The sequence below is a fragment of the Carcharodon carcharias genome, chromosome 7 (assembly GCF_017639515.1).
Source record: "Carcharodon carcharias isolate sCarCar2 chromosome 7, sCarCar2.pri, whole genome shotgun sequence".
Classification (NCBI taxonomy): domain Eukaryota; kingdom Metazoa; phylum Chordata; class Chondrichthyes; order Lamniformes; family Lamnidae; genus Carcharodon; species Carcharodon carcharias.
In genome coordinates this window covers 138,490,316-138,510,503 of record NC_054473.1, presented here as the reverse complement: position 1 = coordinate 138,510,503, position 20,188 = coordinate 138,490,316, and the positions used below count along the sequence as shown (strand labels likewise).

The 20,188-nt window shown below is 39.9% G+C and overlaps 1 protein-coding gene across 4 annotated transcripts in view; it reads left to right on the top strand.

The window, feature by feature from the left end:
• rbl2 (retinoblastoma-like 2 (p130)) overlaps window positions 1–20,188 on the top strand; it is a 304,767-nt gene that overhangs the window by 274,448 nt on the left and 10,131 nt on the right. For all 4 annotated transcript variants that reach the window (XM_041191571.1, XM_041191568.1, XM_041191572.1 and 1 more), the window contains 2 exons: window positions 13,711–13,813; window positions 14,732–14,946. In XM_041191571.1, the coding sequence (XP_041047505.1) occupies window positions 13,711–13,813; window positions 14,732–14,946 (318 nt within the window). The remainder of the gene's footprint in view (window positions 1–13,710; window positions 13,814–14,731; window positions 14,947–20,188) is intronic.

Sequence of the window (20,188 nt, the reverse complement as noted above, 5' to 3'; positions counted from 1 at the left end):
GTGAATCCTCTGCTCCACTGCCTGAGGTTGCAAAAAGATTAGGTGTATGAGCCCCATCGTTGATCCACAAAGTGAACTATGTGAAGAAGGCAGGCAGTGATATTAGCACCTGTGTTGACTTGGTCTTCATTCCTAGAGCAGCTACAGTTGATCAATGGGAATGCATGATCCTCCCCTGGGTCACACCTAGAACTTCCATCCCACAGTGGTCTCCTCCAAAACAGCTTGATCTCCTGTGAGGTAAAGATTTTTGAGCAGCACCTAATCTCAAGCAAGGGAGTAGTTTCTTAGCAGCCATGTTGATGGACACTAACACTGTGGCCCTGCCACTGGAGCCTACCCGCCTCCACCTTCCCAACTTCACCCTGATCCTTCCCCCAATCATCCTGAAGCATCTAATCATCACCCTTGACCCAGAGCCATTGATCCTCGATCTTACATCTCTGAATCTCAACCCTCCCACCCTCACCCTTCCTGCCCTCATCTTTGAGCCACTCTCCCTCACCCTTCACCTGCCTTCACTTTCCCTCATCCCCCTGCAGCTGGACCTGCTCAGCTTCAAACCCACACAAGGTTCCTTCCCTGACTGTTGACCTGCCACGTGTTGTGCAACTGCCTCCCTTGGGCACATAGAATGAGACCGTTGCAACAACGGACCCTGCCCTATAGGCCGGAGCCTGGCTCCCTTCTGATACCTCCTTCCCTCTGCCCTAGACCTGCCAGTGCCTTGCCGTGCTACCGCTCGATGACCCAAGCTCAAACCCCAACCTGTTGCCAGCCCAAGCGCTGCGCTGTTTGAGGACCTGAGCACCACACTTTCCACCCCCGCCACATCCTTCCTGCTATACTCATAATTTCTACTATCTTCCTCTGGTAATGTCCCCTGAGTTAGACAAAGACAAACCTCACCTCAGATTAAAAGGTTGAACAACCTTATCTAGTTCACAACATCATTACACTATCGGGAAACAGGAGGCATGATTTTCCCATGCACCACTGACATATTTTTGAAGACAGGGCTTAATTTGGTGTGCTTCCCAATTAGTGAGTATTCATAGTATGCACATGAATGGTAAATAGGTTCCAGCCACCTGGCAGCATGTTGGCTGCTCCACCACTGGCACGCCACCGACTTTATCTCACGAACTCAACCAGATGTTGGGAAACTGAGATTTCGGCTTCTGCCTAATTAAGTCCCCCTGTCCACCATGTTTGCTGCTGTTACAGGTCCCAATAAATACCTGAATGTGTAACATGCTATAATTAGTATGAAACTGGGATTTTAAAGTTACTTTTTATTTCAGAAGTTGTGAATGATTCAGAACTATAACTCGGGTGTTTCAAGTTCCCTTTAAGATCAATAGAACAAACAACTGATTTTACAAAACTAAGAGTAGCTGTGAACTTTGTGACAATCAGAAACATGTAAGATTTAAGAGGAAGACTAGCCTAGTATCTTCTGTCTATAACAAGCGCTGAGCTGCTCCAGAACTGTGGGAACATTTATAGAACAAATTAAGAGAACAAATTTGCATTCAGGTTTCATAAGTATTATGAAAATTTTAAAATATGTGTGCATGTTCATGTGTGTCTGTATGTGTCTGTGTGCGTTTGTATGCATATGTGCTGTGTGTGTGTGTGTGTGTGCATGTGGGTGAGTGTGAGTGCATGCAGAGGAATATCTTTAGCTGATACAGAGTCCTTGTGCAACTCTTTTGATGCACCTACTCATACCTCCTGCTACACAGTTCAAACAAACACTCTACACTTAGTAGTTATTGTTTAATTATGCTGAAGTGGTTTTCTTTCTTGAGGCAAAAACAACCCAGAACTTCAATCTGTAATGGTGGCACACTTCATTTTTGGACTGGTTTCTAAAGTGAGGTATTAAAATAAAATTGCATATAATACATATAAATACATGTTACATAGACGGGCTAGCTTTATAAAACTCTCAAGTTATCTGGGTCTGTAGGTTGTAAATACTGTGATGGAATGGAAGACTTTTGAAAAATGGATGTAATGGTAGATTTTATAGATTAATGCTCCCAGTAAAGACATTGGTGCAATGGGAGTGTTTTTGAAATTCAGGTATGGAACTTAGTGTATTGCACACTGTTTCGGAGCAGTTGCTGCAGTGTAAATTCCCTTAAACAACGTAATTACATCATTAGCAACCACAAAACTATTCCTGATGAGGATCACTCAATATCCAATTGTTGATACTCTGGGAATAATTGTTTAAGAAAATCCTTTTTAACAGTATAGGCTTCTTCAATGTGGGAATTAGCCTATGGAACTGAAAAGGTGTTCAATATAGGGAAACATGTCCTTTACCTACAGAATTCCAAAGAGGCGATCATTTCTCCAGTTAGGGATTGTAGATATCTAATTGTGTTGTGGATTGACCGTCTGTTACATTTTTGAGTTTCATGCGAAATATTCCGCCACTGAAGTTCAGTGTCACCAATCGTTCCCATAAATAGATTTCAGGGGGAGAATTTTCTCCCTGTCGGGCGGGCCGGTTGGGAGTGGGCGCAGAGCTGATCGCCGCCCACAATTGGCAGTGTGCCGCCATTTTACTTTGGGCCGCCCAGCGTGATGTGCGCCGGTAGTGCTCAGCACTACCTGTGCGGGCAGGGGGAGGAGCTGCCTCAGGAAGATTCAGAACGTACTGAGAATTTTTAATGAATAAAGTTAAAAATTATTTACACATGTCCCCTCATGTGACAATATCACATGAGCTGGGACATGTTTATGAAACGTGAAAAAATTATTTATTAATTTAATAAACCCTTCATGAAACCTCATCCCGCTCGTGGTTGAGGTTTCATGAAAAACGTGAAGGCCGCTTGGGCCCTTCACCTGCCCGGCCCCACACTCCGAAGAGAAAATTCTGCCCCAGGTTCCTACAATTCAGACTATGCTTTCACCAGCCGAGTATCTAGGTAAATAATGGCAAGATTCAGCAGTTAAACAAAGAACCTTCGCTGCTGTATTCCAGATACTGGAATGTACCACATTCCACCCTGTCGTTCTCCTCATCTTTAGTAGGCAGATTGAAAATGCACACTATGTATCTCAGCCTTAAATGAATTGAACGATGGAGCACCCACAATCCTCCTGAAGCAGAGAATTCCAAAGATTCACAACCTTTGAGTGAAGTAATTTCTCTTCATCTCAGTCCTAAATGATTGGCCCCTTATCTTGAGACTGTGCACCCGCTTTAGACTTCCCAACCAGCAGAAACAAGCGTGTACCCTATCAAGCCCCGTCAGAATTTTGTAGGATTCAATGAGATCACCTCTGATTCTTCTAAACTCCAGAGAATGGAAGCCCAATTTACTCAGCCTCTCATCCTAGGACAACCAGTTCAGAATAGTGCAGAAAGTAAAATGACTCTTATTCCAAACATTTATTCCTGTTGACTGAGATTGCTGATAATTATTTTCTTCCCACCTACTGTCAAAGACTAGACACAGCTCAAAAATGTATGGAAACAATGCAGCTGTGATGCTATTTAAGTCACTAGTAAATTCTATTTCACAACTAGTTATTGTTCACAGCTACATTGTGCTGATAAAAAACCATCGCTTTTCTGGAACATGTTCAGTTCACACCTTCAGAATTAGGTCACTGAGTTATGACTGACCTGGACAGATGGAAGAAGAATTGTAAGTTGTTGAATAATCGCTTTCCTTATCATTTTAACAGGTTTGTAAAGGTGGAGACAGTAATGTGTCTGATTACTAATTTTTGTTTCAAAACATTCGTCTTAAAACGTCATACAAAACTGTACAGCGAGCTGCATGTGTAAAACTTACGTTTACAGGATTTTTAGGGGAACATTGTAAGCCAGGCTTATCCGAGCCCAAGCACAATCTGTTCTTGAAGGTAGTCAAGCTCCTGCTGAGTGAAACACCATATCTCTTTTTATACCATTGTCTTGCATTTTCTGGCTTCCAGCCGCATTCAAACTCTGTACAGTGTTTTATGACCCTTCAATCTTTGAACAGATTGCTGGACAATTATCCAAGTAGTTTATTTATTTAATAATCTGTATCTGCCTATCCTTATGGTACAATGTCCTCCAATGTTATTCGTGTCATCAAAGAGAAAATATAGGATTTGCAAGCACATAGTTTAAACCAATTTGACCATATTATATATTCTGCCTTGTTCTTACAAAAGTAATGTAAAAGCATTAAAAACAACTTGTAAGAATACAGTATAGTGAGCAAATCTTATGCTAAGTTTTCTGTGCACAAACAGGGGAATTGCTGCTCGATCTGAATTGGGAGGGTTTAGCCTGGAAATGACTCTGTGGAAATTCATATCAACATATTTTAATGGAGCCATTAACTTAATTAACCATTTTAATACATCTCTTAAAATAGTGGACAGTGGAATTTGATATCAATATATTAAGCATTCATGCAGCTACAAGTTGTAATTTCCAGGTTTCTGTTTCCTGACTGCAATTAGTTGACTGGCATAGAAATGATAATTTCAGAAATTGAGGTACCCAGTGCAATGGCAGCCTTTCAATGGAAACATAATTGTGGCAAGCAAAATATTCCCTTTACTTTAACATTACTCTTAAGAAAATACTGTTAAAAGTTGATCCTAATTGCCAAAACATTGTAGCTGCACAGAAGTCAGTAACATTTCTAGGGATATGTTTGTATTAAGTGTCAAAAAGGATGCTTTAGGATTGGATTTATTGCATGGTAATAGCAGGAGGTTGAATACAGTCTATTCAATGAATTGTGTTGGATGTACTTCATATGTGAAGTACAGTAAAGTACTTGTATCTACTTGTTCAGTAATGGATCGGTTACAGGGCAAGCTATGAATCATGCTAATGAGGCAGAAACCTCTGTCTGGGTTGCAAGTGGAAACCACCTGTTTTCCCATTGAAACGTATACAGAAAGAGTTTGTTTCTCAGTAAATTTCTTTACAATCAAATATTCTCATTAGCTGCAGCTCTTCTGTATTCAGGATTCACGGGGGTAAAAATGATGGTTTCCAATTCATTTCTGCTATTTCCAGTTCTTGAGTTTTGGTCATAACAATTTAGCAAGATTACTTTATGCCTGGTGTGGCTGTAATCCTACATCGACTGTACACAATGAAAGAATATCACGCCAGCAATTTTAGCACAAAACAGATGAAAAGATATTCCTTTTTCAGTTCCTTGTAATTCCAGATGATGGGATCTTTAAGGGAGAGACCATGTAAAATATTATGTGACCAATTTGAGGTAGATATCAGCGTTCAAAACTTTGTCTCATTGTGTTGTCTTGGTTACTGTTGGCTTTCACATATATCTAATCGTGAGAAACGTTAGCAACATGGCTCAAAAGTATCACTTCTCAGCCAGAAATGCAGATAACAGGAAATGCAACACCAAATGGAAAATCAGTTTCAAGAAAATTACAGAAATGGGTGCTTTCCTTGGAATTGGTTCTCATTGTATGATCCATTAGAATTTATATCTGAAAATAAAATCACTTTCTAAGCTGGTTATAAGTGTATAGCAACATTTCATTGCTGTATATTTGGTTAGATGTGAGGAGGGTAAAATATCTGATGCGCACTATTAGTTTATCCATGATACTTAACTCTCATCTTAGATGTTTAATTAATTTTATTAAGCAATCACTCTCAAGTCATGCAGTACTTCAACAGCATGCAGCTTATCTGATCTCATGTCAAGGTGTCGAAAGCACCCAAGTTAATTTGTTGCTCAATCTGCCTCTACAGGCTAAGGAGAATTCCCACATCAGTTAGCCTCTCTGCCTGGCTCGCCCAAACTTCTAGAAATTGTCATAGAATTGAAGGCTGTTAAGCCCATTGTGACTTTACTGGCTCTCCGAAAGCTATCCACTAAATCCCATCCTTCTATCCTTATCTAAAGTGTTTTAAAGTTTCCTTTCTCAAATATTGTGCACTTCCCTTTCAGAAGTTATCATGGATTCTGCTTCCACCATTGTTTCCCTTCTCTTTGCTCTTTAGGTGATGAGCTTAAATTTAATGGGGGAGAAATTATTTGATACAGTGGTTGCCAGCACTGCCTGAACCCAATTATGCAACCTGTGCAGATTTCCTCATTGATATCATTGCTGTGACCTGCAGTACCATCTGCGGCCGCACCCCACCCCTCCTTCCCCCAGGGCATCGACAATCCCTAAAATCAATGCAATACAAATGAATTTCTCCCCCATACCCTTTACTGATGCACCAATCGCTGGAAGTAGTAAGAACTTCATATAATTTTGGACACTTCAGAACAAGTGATGTAAATAACCAACATTCATGAATAAGTCCAGTTTCTCCAGCGTGTCTTCATAATTAAAGCCTTTAATTTCTGATATCATCTTAGTTATTCTCTTCTGTGCCATCTCCTTGGAAATAAGTTACTTGGACAACAGCTAGAACGTTCAATTTTTGAAAGAGCATGATATGGCGATTACGGATCAGCCGTCCGTGATACACCCTGCCTGCTTTACCTTTCTGTTAAAGTCAATGGATTAAATATAGAGTAGGGTATATAACCCACAGTCGATTCATTATTGCCTCTTCCAAAGCTGAAAGTTGCACCTAGTATTCTAACTATGATTGTTTACGCTTTTGTAGCCAGCACAATTTATAAAATCTAGTATCTCATGGGAGCTAAATTGGGCCATGCATTGCCCAAATTTGTAGATGCTACATGGTCACCTAATGCTTGAAAATGGGCTTGGAGATATATGTACACAGGACATATGTGTACATAGGAAGTGCACAGGACCCCAGCTTGCAAAAGCGGTTTGCATGCCAGACCTAATGAGCACCAACAGGATGCAGAGCAGGCAGATCATGACGCAAGTCAACTGCACAGCTGAACATGACATTAAATGGAATGAAGGTTCCATCACCAGTGCTATTTAGAGGGATCATGAACTACTTGCAGGTTGTTGCTGTATTATTTTCTCCGGCTGATAGTGCAGTTGTACGTGCTTTTCCAGCTTTCTGATCCTTGACTAAAGTTTGAATAGTCTACCAGGAGTGGTCCGGCTGTTGTTAAAGTAATTCTTTGGTTATTTAAATACCGTGCTGAAGTTGCTTCCAGACATGGGTGGCCTGTTTGGGCTTCATCTGAGAATCAAACATGATGGGAAAATGAAGAGAGGCCATGCACAGCAGGACAAGCTGCTTGAAGACGGAGGAGGAAGAGGGCTCTCAGCAGACAGCTATATCCGCTGAGGGTCCTAAGGAGCAATTCTCTTAACTGAGTCTCGGAGGGCTAATGTATAAGACATCTTCATTTCACTAAAAAGGTTATTGACTGAAATTTGCCAACTGCTGCAGCCCAATTGCAGGCTCAAAAACAATTTCGCTTGTGGTTATTAAGTTGACCATGGCTCTTAACCTTTATGCACCTAGCTCCTCCAGATTGCTGATGGCGATACAAGCAACATTTCAATTTGCAGTACACTGCTATTGAAGGGAAGTCACAGAGGCTGTCTATGCACTTTGTCTCATTCACTCTTGCCAGAGATAAGCAAGTATTGTGAGCATGAAAATTTACATGGATTGCAGACTTCCCTTGTCATCGACAGTACACACAGCTCCTTGCAAACACCTCATGTGAACTTGGCCATTTTCATGAACTGAAAGTAGGCCTGCACTGAGAACAACATTATAGAGCAGACCATTGGAGTCCTCAAACCACCCTTCCATTGCCAGGACTGCTCTGGAGGAGCTCTGCTGACTTACTGAGTTGGTATCAAGATTTTTAATAATATGCTGATGTTGCACAATCTTGGCATTATCAGGGGATAGCTCTTACCACCACCTTTCAGGTGGAAGCTGAGGAGGAGGAATTGCAACAGGAAGTGGTGAAGAGGAAGGGAGGAAGAGACAGCCCCTTTCTGCCCAGGCTCTATGTGATCAAATAATCCATGAGCAAAACCAGTAATCTCAACCACCACTCCCCATTCACCAACAATCTCATACTTCTTATATTTTCTTCATTGCTGACCATCACATCCTGAGAGAGAATGTCATGTGAGAGGGAACAGCAGATTCATGTTCCATGAAGCCACTGCCACTCTCCTGGAGTGGTGCCTCAGCAGTTCCATTGATCTATTGAAGAACAGTTTGAAAGACTGCAGCGATTTCCTGGAAGCCCCTTTGAACAGTGGTATTCAGAGCCACAATGGCAGCAGTTTAGCTTCCAGTACCACATTGTGACATCGACCAGCAGATGCTGCATCCTAGTGGGTTTCCCTGAAGCACTGATGAAGCTGACCATCCATTCCATGTGAGAAAGGAAGGGTTTCATGTTCTGAAAACCCAATACCAAATTGGTGCTGGACTCCTCCTTCTTGACATCATGCATAAATGTTCTGGCAAGCTTTCCAATGCACCAGATGTTTGATTTAAGGACATCCATCAGCCTTCTTCTGTAGTTGGACCCATTGAAGTCTTCACCTGACTACTTTGCAGCGCAACAAGTGTGTGGCCTCACCCTCTGGTGAGCAAGCATTTGTAATATCCTTTTCCCCTATACTGGTTCCTGCACACTTGTACTCAGCATCCTCACCAGATGTAGATATCTACTCTACTTTGGCCTCTAATATACACACAATGATGATCTCCTGAGCTGGTGCTTGTAAGATCGATAAAGGTATCTTTTTATGTTCACGTCTTCTCCCTCTGAGTGAGAAAGTTCCAGTTCTTGGGTATCGAATGAAAAAGGGACAAGGTTGGATTGTGGTGAGGGGAGGAGGAGAAGGTAAGATACCATTATGGGATCAGGGAGAAGCGGGGAGAGAGGAGCATTAGCTATGCAAATACTCTCATCATTGATCCCTCCAGCACCACCAGTGGCCACAGCCTTAGTGTTACTTGTTTCCACGATGACAGCACTATCTCCTCCTTGGATGTTAAAGCATGTAAGCTTGCTTTACCTCCTGTAGTTCAAACCCTGTTGCCTACAGTTATGTGCCACCTTCTCCTGCAAGAAATAAGTTAGTTAGTCAATAACTGTTATGCAGTATGTTTGGATGTTTACATGTTTAAACCCGTGTACCATGGTGGTGTCCAGCACACGCTGTCATAAGTGTGCGCACATGCAGCAGAGGCCATTTTGGAACCCTCAGGAAACTCAGTGCCCAAAAAAAACTGGCACTATTAAGCCCAGTTTCATGTCCAAAGTGTCTTACCTTCATCGACAAATATCCTATCAGGCCCTTTAGAAAAATACATACATGTCTGTAATCATGTCAAATCACTCTGGGATACAGTGAATAATGCACCAAAATGCTGCTTTATTAAGATGTTGTTTTATTTAACTTTCCCTTCAATTTTATCTCTGACTTTTCTCTATTTACTCCTCTCATGAAGTCATGTCGGGTTTTGGTTTCACAGGGAATAGCAGTTCTCTGGTATTTGACCGAATGGCCATTCTTAATATGTAAAGTTGGACAATGACTGTTGGTGGCCTAGTCATTCAATTTAGAGTTTTGTTTTGAAATCCACATAACTGTAATATAGCCATAAATCTTTGATTAGCAAGTTTATTGAAATTATTTATTTTCAGGATTTGGGTGATATTGGCAAGACCACATTTACAATTGAGTAGCCCCCTTGGGCACTTCAGAGGACAGAGGACATGCAAAGTTAACAGTGTCCACAGTCACATATAGATTAGTCTATAGTAGCTTATCAGATCCTTATCCAGGATTAGTAAATCAGTTTTGTTTTTATGGTCACTTGTTTTTCTGGTGCTAACCCACAAATGGTCAAATTTATCTAATTCTATCTCATAACATGCCTTTGTGGGATTACAACTCACAACACAACAACTACCTGTATTTACATAACACCATTAATATAGTAAAATGTCTCAAAGCATTTAACGGGAGTATTATCATACAAAATCTGACACTGAGCCACATAATGAGATATTGGGACAGGTGACCAAAAGCTTGGCCAAAGAGGCAGGTTTTAAGGAGCATCTTAAAGGAGGGTGGCTAGTCCAGTACCAGAACCACTATACTCTCATACCACATGACCATGGCCAGCATAACCTTTATGTAACTCGGTTACATTTTGAAGATAATTGCAGCAGATTTGAAAGGCACAATCTGCCAATCATGAAGCTACATCAATTTGGATTCATTGCTTTTGCTTTGACCAATAGTTCTTGAATTGCTTTCCTTTTAATATCATCAACATTTTCCCACTTTAACATAAAGCTAAAGGAACTGGCACCATTATGTCAGATTTCTTAATATATTCAAATTAGTTGTCATCTATTCCTGATTTTTTCCTCCCTCTTTAATGAGCTGAAAAATGTTGCCAGTGCACCCTTGCAACTTACCCCAGTTTATTTTGCACTTTTGGATAATCTTTATATCTGATAAATTGAATATTCAAACATTCATAAATTGTGTTCCCTAAATACTTGAGTTCAGTGCACCCCCACCCACCCACTGAACTCTGGCCTCCCCTGATTCAGTTACTTATTAGAATTGCATGTAGTCCAGGCACTGAATGACTCTTCTTGCTGACAAAGACATTTCTTGGCAAGTGACAGAGTAACTCTCCAATTCATTATATTTCCCATTTCTGGATAATTTCAGAGTAGCCACTGTTCAGTAAGAGATCTCCTTTTGCTGTTACTAAATTGCACTCTAAAGCACTGATCAGTTCAGGTCACCGTGCCCCAATCTGAATGTGATACCCCAGTGTACATGCAGTGGGCTGCTGGGATATATTGAATTACCAGCCTAATTGGTAAGCTCCAAAAGGGAAAAAATAACAAAAGATGGGAAACAAAAATAAAGGATGTGGATCTTACTCTTTTAAAATCTCAACATGATGCTTGTATTAACTTATGATTTTCAGCTGTAATCAGCATGAGATTTGAATTGGGTATTTTTAATGAACCTGATTTAGATCTCTTGCTTTGCTGCCTTGGGCAAATCCATGGACTTTTTAAACTTCAAAATCTGATTGGAATTAATGATTTACCAATTGCACTATAAATTTGCCATTCAAGTATAGAAGAGACATTAATTTTAACAGATGAGGAATTCCACTGACTTATCAACCACATTTCCCTCAAGTCATTTTTGGTAAAAGAAGCTGGTTTTACAGTTACAAATCAGGGAGTTGCACTAAAATTTTAATTATGTTCTTGCCATGTTTAAAAATCTTACACAAACATTTTAACACAGATTTATTTTGTATGTTTTTAAAGGACAGTGAGCTTTATGTGATACTTTATACATCACGAATTTGATCCTCTGGGGCAATTGTTTTAGTTCACATGGTGCTTTAAAGGTTTCACATTTCTGGAAATAGTTTATTTTGGCTCTTTTATTTCTTCTAACAGGCACAAAAGACTGACACCTGGGAAAATAATATTTGAAAAATCACTGGCAGTACATTTACATTCTTTCCATGTTAGTTCATGTGTTTTAGATCTAACAAACAGATTTGCTGAAGCTCAAACTAGGTGAAGAATAAGTTTGTAGGCAGTATCTATCATTGACTTTAAAAATAACCTTGTCTATTTCATTACAAAATGCAAATATAGTGTTACACTGTATAGCTGGCATGGTGTATATTCACTTGTTTAATAACATTGCTAAATAACTTGAAAGAATAAGTTTTTTAAAATTTTTAAGTTAATTCATTCATAGCTCCTTAAGGTTTTTAAAAAAGCATTAAAACAAATGTAAGCGTTTGTGTGTAAAATAATGCATTTTCGGGATGTACACGGTTTTTTATGGTGATGTTTATTAGTGTTTTCTGCAGGAGTCAATAAGTAACTGTGTAGGAGTGTAAGAATAAAAAGAGGTGTAGAGCATGAGTTGTCACTCATTGTTTTCTCCATCATCTAGAATTATTGGCAACTTATTTGCTGCATGTTCTTTTTATTATAGTGACACCCTTTTATTGAATCTTGTATCACGCATCGTCTCAGCTGAGTAGTTTAATAGTTACAACTCAATGATGCTCCAAGTGCCAGCAGCGACTATGTAAAAATGGTCCAGAATAGATTCGATTTCTTCTCTCTCATGAAAATCCAGGCTTTCTGACCGCTCCTCACAGAAAACCCCACCAACAGTGGGACTGTTCTCTCAGAAAAACAGAGAATTCGAGTTCCAGCCCAAGATAGTTAGAGATTATGATTAAACATCAACATAGTCAATGGTTGTGATGATGATTCAATGCGTAAATGCACTGTGTGGTGTAACAAACAGCCAAGCAAATTAGATCACTGGCCTGTATCAAGTTAAATGGCTCAGTATCCTCAGACTATGAAAGAGAAAATAATGTGGGATTCCAAATCTTGATCCCTATCATTTGGTCCCTGTAGGAAATATGAATGTTGTTGAGAACAGGATTAGGCTCAGCTGTGATAGTCCTTTTAGCTAACTAGCATTGAAATTTCCAAAAGAAAATTGCCATTTCAGTGAGTACCACTCACATCTGTGAAACAGCAGCCAATTAAGAGCTGTTCCCTTCTGGCGAGGAGCAAGTCACCTTCTACTCAAAAGACATTTTTTGCTACAAAGAGATTTGCTTTGAGGTGTCAGGAGCTACATATTGCAAGAACCCACTGCCTATCCTAATCTTACTGCTTGTCCCACCTCCAGTGCCTATTCAGTAAGTGTTACAATCCAGGCAGGCCCAAAGTAGCAGAAGGACTCCAACAGGATGTGTTATACGGTTCCAGCGCATGTCACTAAGATGGTTGGTGTTAGACTGAATCCTGCATATTACATGTTAGTTCAAATACATGGTTTACGTGGCATCTGCAAGATAGCTATGTAGCACCTTTATATTTTTACAAAGGTATATTGGTTAAAAAGGCATAGTTGACTAGATCTTAAACAAACTCACCTTCTCAACTCCCATAGTTAGCCACAAAAACTTTTAATGCCTATATTTACAAGACATAAACAAGGTTGAAAAGAGTAGGATAGAACATTAATCAGGACCAAATTATAAAATCAGGAACTAATGAATTGAAGGCTGCAAGCTTTCTTTTTAAAAGCTTATAGATTATTGTAGGGTGGAATGACAGATGGAGAGTTCCCCATTTCTTTGGAAATGAAAATGAATGAACTAGGAGAGGAGACAGTGCCATGAGACTTGACTTTATCCTCTTCTCTGCATTTTTTGTGTTAAAGACTGGAGTAATTGCAGCTTAAATGGAGCAGTAAAGTTTCAAGGGGTGCTGATCATGCCAATATTGATTAAAAAGAGGAAGATGCGAAATGTTGGAACAAAGAGCGGGTTGCACACCAGACATAGGAGAAAAATCAGATATTGGGCAAAAAACATTTTGACATTGTATAGGTGAGAAGTGTTAGAAAAAACACCAGATATATGAGCAGTATTGAAGCATTAGACTTATGGGGAATTACAAATGAAAAATAAAGGTGCATTATTGACCATTGCATATGATACTCAATATTTGAATGAAATTACCTTTCATATCACTGGGCCCCACCCTTTTCCATTGGGTCAATATTTTGATTCATGAAAAGCATTCATTAGCTTTGTTTTACATTACTGCATTCCAAAATTTAATAAACCTGCTCACTGTTTTTAATTGTGATTTAAGTTGTTATATTTAATATTCTGTTTTTGCCAGTTCTCTTTAAGGGGCACTGTGTCTGATGTTGTATTTGTCCCTGTAGATTTACAGAAGTGTGCTGTTAAAAGCTCGGAGAAGACGAACATCAGGCAGCAGTGACAGTAGTGGTCGCCAGGGTTCGCCAACTGAGACAAATAGAGATAGGAGTAAGATTTCAAACATGTTTTCTTTTCCTATTCAGATATTTCAGTTAAATTACAATTTTTTTTAATACATTGTGGCACCTTGTAGCTATATGTATGGTTTCAGATAAAATTACTTAAAACTTACCTTAAAGCAAGGTTTATATAAATTTGCCAATTTAAAAAATATCATTCTGCTTTTGTTGCAGCTTGATACACAGAGAGAACCTAGGCTATGTATGGCATTGAGGTTGTATATTACTGCTCTGCTGCACTGGGCTACTGCATTATCCTATTCCATTTTGTGTCACCTGGGATACATTTATTTTAATTAACCTATTTATAAAGAACTGTGGGTGGAATTCAACACGTGCATTTGTAATCATATAAAGTTAATTGTGAAATTAATTTCAAGAATTAGCTTACACTGCTTTGTTTAAAGGCATAACTAATATAGCTGCCAAGGACCTTGATTAACAAGGTAATTGCAGGCACTGGCCCCAGTTGCAGCTGGTTCATTTCATCCTTTGTGTCTGGTACAAGTTTAGAGTACTTCAGGTTTTTGCCACATTTTGTTTACATGCAGCTGTAGTGCGGAAAATTGAGCAGATCGTGTTTTTTCTAACCATGTTGGTTGAAATTTATCACCCTTCCCACTCACTTGTTCATTTCTTCCTCATATTTTCCTGTGCATTTTTAAACATTTAAATTGCTCACTTTTGAATCCAAATGTTAAGACAGGATCTTGTGCCAGATACCAATGGGCACAATGCAGTAGTTTAATAAGGGACACTGTTTCCTCCACCTCCAAACTACCCCCCCTCCCCAACATAGCATCTCTCCCCCACCCTGCTACCCCAACAGCATTGCCATGAAACCAGCATCTTTTTCAAGTTACATTTCTTCAGTTATTTTTGTTGTAAATTATTTTGTTTTATGCAGCCAGCAGAGACTCCAGTCCAAACATGAGGTCTAATAGTACACTTCCAGTACCCCAACCTAGCAGCGCACCACCTACTCCAACCCGACTAGCTGGAGCCAATAGTGATATAGAAGAGGAAGAGAGAGGTGATCTCATTCAATTCTACAACAATATCTACATCAGAAGAGTGAAAGCATTTGCACTGAAATACTCCTCATCAAACACAGAGAATGGGGTAAGATGGAGGTTGTATGACTAAGAGTTTTCATTTCACGTGGTACTGAAGCAAGCCAAATTGCAATGAAAACATTTTAATTTTTATTCTAGATCAAATAACTATGGCAGCACTCAGCTCAGAATCAGAAGGCTATGGGTTCCAGTTGCACTCCAAGACTTGAGCTCAAAAATCAAGGCTCACTCTCCAGTAAAGTACTGAGGGAGTCCTGCACCGTTAGAGGTGCTGCCTTTTAGATGAGATGTTAAACCAAGGGTCAATCTGCTATCTCAGTTGGATGTAAAATATCCCATGGCACTATTTTAAAGTACAGCAAGGTGTTATCCTTGATGTAATGGCCAATATTTATCACTCCATCAGCATCACAAAAATAGATTTTCTGGGCACTGTCACATTGGTGTTTCATGGATCTTACTGTGCGCAAATTAGCTTCCACATTTCTTACATCATGATAGTGTTACAATATTTTATTTTACAAATATACAGTTATGCAGTCTTTGGTTACAGCAAGTTGCGCACACATTATAGTAACGCATGGTCATTTTGGTTGAGACAGGTATAAGGTTGTGGGAAGCATCCAAATATCCGAAGTAGCTTGACTTTATGTAAGCATAAGCATCACAAAGTAGCTTCTGCAGCCATAGATGTAACTCCAGGATGGTATGTTGCTTCCCTGGTGGCAGTGTCAAGAATGTCTCAGCGGCTGCAAGACATTCTTTTGGGAGAGGGTGAACAGCCAGAGGTAGTGGTCCACATTGGGACCAATGACATAAGTAGGAAAAGGGATGAAGTCCTGAGAGCAGATTTTAGTGAGTTAGGAAGAGAATTAAAAATCAGGACCTCAAGAGCAGTAATCTCAGGATTACCCCCAGTGCCATATGCTAGTGAGCATAATAATAAAAGATTGAGTAGTTCAACACGTGGCTGGGGAAATGTTGTAGAAGGGAGGACTTTAGACTTCGGAGGCATTGGGACTGGTTCTGGGCAGGTGAGACCTGCACAAGAACAGGCTACACCGTAACAGGGACTAATGTCCTCATGGGGAGGTGCTTTTGGGGAGGGTTTAAACTAGATTGGCAGGGGGAGTGGGAACCAGAAGAGAAATTCAGAGTGGAGAGGAGAAACACTGGCAGAGGGAAGTAGAGAAGTATTAACTGATAAGGAGGATATATTAGAGAGTAGTATCAAGGTAAATAGAATATTTGGAGACTTTGATAGAATTAGAATAGGCAATAGTAAGTCATTAGATAGGGTCCGAGTAAGGGGGAAAGTAAAAGTGCCTAAATCAGGGCTAATGTGCATGTACAGAGTGAGATTAATAAGATTGGTGACCCGCAGGCACAGGTTGACAAATGGAATAATATTATTGCTATAACAGAGACCTGGCTCAAAGAAGGACATGACTGGGTGTTAAATATTCCTGGGTACTAGGTATTTAGGAGAGACAGGAAAGGAAGAAAGTTTGGGAGGGGGGCGTTGGCTGCTTGAGGTGTGGCAGTATTGATTAAAGATGGCATTACAGTACTGGAGAGGGGATGTTCCAGTGGGGTCAAGGACGGACTCTCTGGCTAGAAGTAACGAATGAAAAAAGGTGCCATAACATTGATCGGTGTAGTATATAGACCATCGACTAGTGGAAGGGATGTAGAAAATTTGTATTTGTAAAGAAATTATGGGGAGGTGCAAGAATTATAATGGGGGACTTCAATTCTCCAAATATAGACTGGGATAGGAATAGTGCAAAGGGACCAAAGGAGCAAAAGTTCCTACATTGTGTTCAAGATAATTTTCTACAGCAGTGTGTTTCCAGTCCAACGAGAGATCAGGCACTGTTAGACCTGGTTCTGGGCAACGAGTTGGCCCAAGTGGATCAAATATCAGTCGGAGAGCATTTAGGGGACCATGACAATTGTATCATCAGGTTTAGGTTGGCCATGGAAAAAGGACAAGGAACAATCTAAACAGGGGTAATTAACTGGGGGAAAGCCAAATTTGATGGGATGAGAATACATCTGAGTCAAGCAAGTTGGAATCAAATGTTGGCAGAAAAGATGACGACTGAACAATAAGCTATCTTCAAAGAAAAAGTATCGCAGGCAACGTCAAGGTATATTCCCTTGAAGGGGAAAGGTAGGACATATAAATCCAGAGCACCCTGGATGACGAAAGAGAAAGTGCACATATGACAGATGTCAGGTAGAAAATACAATGGAAAATCAGGCTGAATATAGAAGGACCAGAGCGGAAGTGAAAAAGCTAATAAGAAAAGCAAGGAGAGCTGTCAGTCTCTTTTTATGCTAACATAAAAAGGAATCCCAAGGCTTTCTATAAGAATAGAAATAAAAGGGTGGTAAAAGAAAGAATAGGGAAGATTAGGGATAAAAAAAAGGGACTTGCACATGGAGGCAGAAGAAATAACAGAAGTATCAAATGAGTACTTTGCATTTGTCTTTACAAAGGAAGAAGATGAGATGAGAGGGGGAGTAACTGATGCACCAGAAGAATTTACAACTGAGAAGGTGTTAGAAAGGCTATCTTTACTTAAAATTGATAAAATACCAGGACCAGATGAGATGCAAGGATACTGAGGGAAGTGAATGTGGAAATTGCAGAAGCACTTGTGATAATCTTCCAATCTTCCTTAGACACAGGGGTGGTGCCAGAGGACTGGAGAATTGCAAATGTTCAAAAAGGTGTGCAAGAATAAAGCTGGCAACCACAGACCAGTCAGTTTGGTTTCAGTGGTAGGGTAACTTCTGGAAACTATAGTTCAGGACAAAATCAACGGTCACTTAGACAAGTGCAGGATAATTAAGGAAAGCCAGCATGAATTCATTAAGGGAAAGTCTAACTTGGAGTTTTTTGATGAGGTAACAGAGAAGGTTGATAAGGGCAACACTGTCGATGTAGTGCATTTGGATTTGCAAAAAGGCATTTGATACAGTGCCACACAAGACTTGAGCAAAATTCTAGCCCATGTAATAAAAGGGAAAGTAGACACTTGGATAAGAAATTAACTGAGCGACAAGAAACAGTTGCGATAAATAAAAACAGAAATACCTGGAAAAACTCAGCAGGTCTGGCAGCATCAGCGGAGAAGAGCAAAGTTGACGTTTCAAGTCCTCATGACCCTTCAACAGAACTAAGTTAGTTCTATTGAAAGGTCATGAGGACTCGACACGTCAACTTTGCTTTTTGCCGCCGATGCTGCCAGACCTGCTGCGTTTTTCCAGGTATTTGTTTTTGCTTTGGATTTCCAGCAACCACAGTTTTTTGTTTTTATATCAGTAGTGATAAATGGCTGTTTTTCAGATTGGAGAAGGTTTTTAATGGAGTTCCAAGGGTCAGTGTTGGGGCCCTTGCTCTTCCTGATTATATATATATTTTAATGACCTGGTGTTCAGGGCATGATTTTAAAAATTTGCAGATGAGACGAAGATTGGAAATGTTGTCAACTGTGATGAAGGTGGATTGGGCAGAGAAGTGGCAGATTAAGTTCAATGCAGAGAAGTGTGAGGTGATTCATTTTGGCAGGAAGAATATGGTGAGACAGTATAAAATAAAGGGAGGAACTCCAAAGGAGTTGCAGGAACAGAGGGACCTCGGTGTATATGTACTTAAGTCATTGAAGTTGGCAGGGCATATTGAGACCCCAGTTCATAAAGCATATAGTATCTTAGGCTTTATTAATAGGGGCATTTAGTACATAGGTAAGGTGGTCATGTTGAACTTGTATAAGACACTAGTTAGACCGCATCTGGTGTACTGCACCCAGTTCTGGGTGCCATACTTGAGGAAGGATGTGAAGGCATTATAGAGTATAGAGGAGATTTACAAGAATTGTTCCAGGGGTGAAGAACTGTAGCTTTGAGGGTAGATTGGAGGGGTGGGACTGTTTTTCTTGAAGAAAAGGCGGCTGAGAGGAGATTTGGTAGAAGTATTCAAGATCCTGAGGGGTCTTGATTGTAAATTGTGATAAACTGTCTGCACACAAGGGAGCATCAAGAACTAGTGGGCACAGATTCAAAAAAAATGCCAAGAGGATTAACAGTGATGTAAGGAAAAAGTTTTTCACCCAGAGGGTGGTTGGAGTCTGGAACAAACTTCCTGAGGGGGTGGTGGAGGCAGATTCGATCGAGGTATTCAAAAGGGAATTGGATTGCTATGTGAAAAGAAAGAATGTGCACAGACAGTTACGGGTATAAAGGCAGGGAAGTGGGACTTGATAGAATGCTCTTTCAAAGAACCTGTGCAGGCTTGATGGGCCAAATGGCCTCCTTCTGCACTGTAAAGATTTTAATTCTGTGAAGGATGTTAGTCTGTTAGTGCTGCATGCTAACCAAATCCCTGTGCAATTTGTTTTGGAAGGTTATCATCGCTCGTTACCCTCTGGCAATTCTTTTCTATGCAAATATTAAACCAATGTGCTCCTCTGTGTTGGCAGTAGATCAAGAACAGTAATAAGATCCTTCAGAATTTCTCCTGTGTAAACATTTTTTTAAAAAAACGTTATCTTGTTGATTTGACTGCTGCTATTCTTAAGTTTAAATTGTAGGGCTGCAGTTCCTATTTGCTACCACCAGAGAGCACTGAAACATTTATCATTCACTCAAAGTAACTAGTGGGTTCATGATGTTATAAAATAACACGTACAACTTCATTCTCAATTTGGAATGTTAACACAAAGAAAAAAAAACGAATTTCAATTCTACTTATCAAAAGGATATGTAAGAGTGCACTCAAAAAGTTGAGGGAAACAGAAACATCAATTGTTCATGTCAAGTCTATGTTAGTGAATTACAGAATAAAGAATCTTATATTCTGTCCCCAAAAAAGTGCCTAAACTCCAAATGCAGAAGAATACCCCAACAATACCTATATTTCATACAGGTGTCCTCGTAACATTTCTGAACTAGATTGACAATTTAGTATCCATGAAAGGCAGATAATGGGTAGTTTTGATGTATTGAAATTGAATTGTTTTTTCTGTGGACTCATCCCCAGTTTAGGGATGAGCTGAGGATACCTGAGTCTGCTAGTTTATTCAGGAAACCTTCAGCCTATCAACATGAAGTCAAATCCAGATATTCCTGAATCAAAAGATGAGCATGTCAATCACTACTTGAGTCTCCTGAATGTGCACTTAGCTTAAAATGGTGTAGTCATGCTTTTAAAAGCTTCATTTTTATCTCTTCAACTTAAAACTACTGATTTGTGTGACTAACATTTTAATGTTTGTACA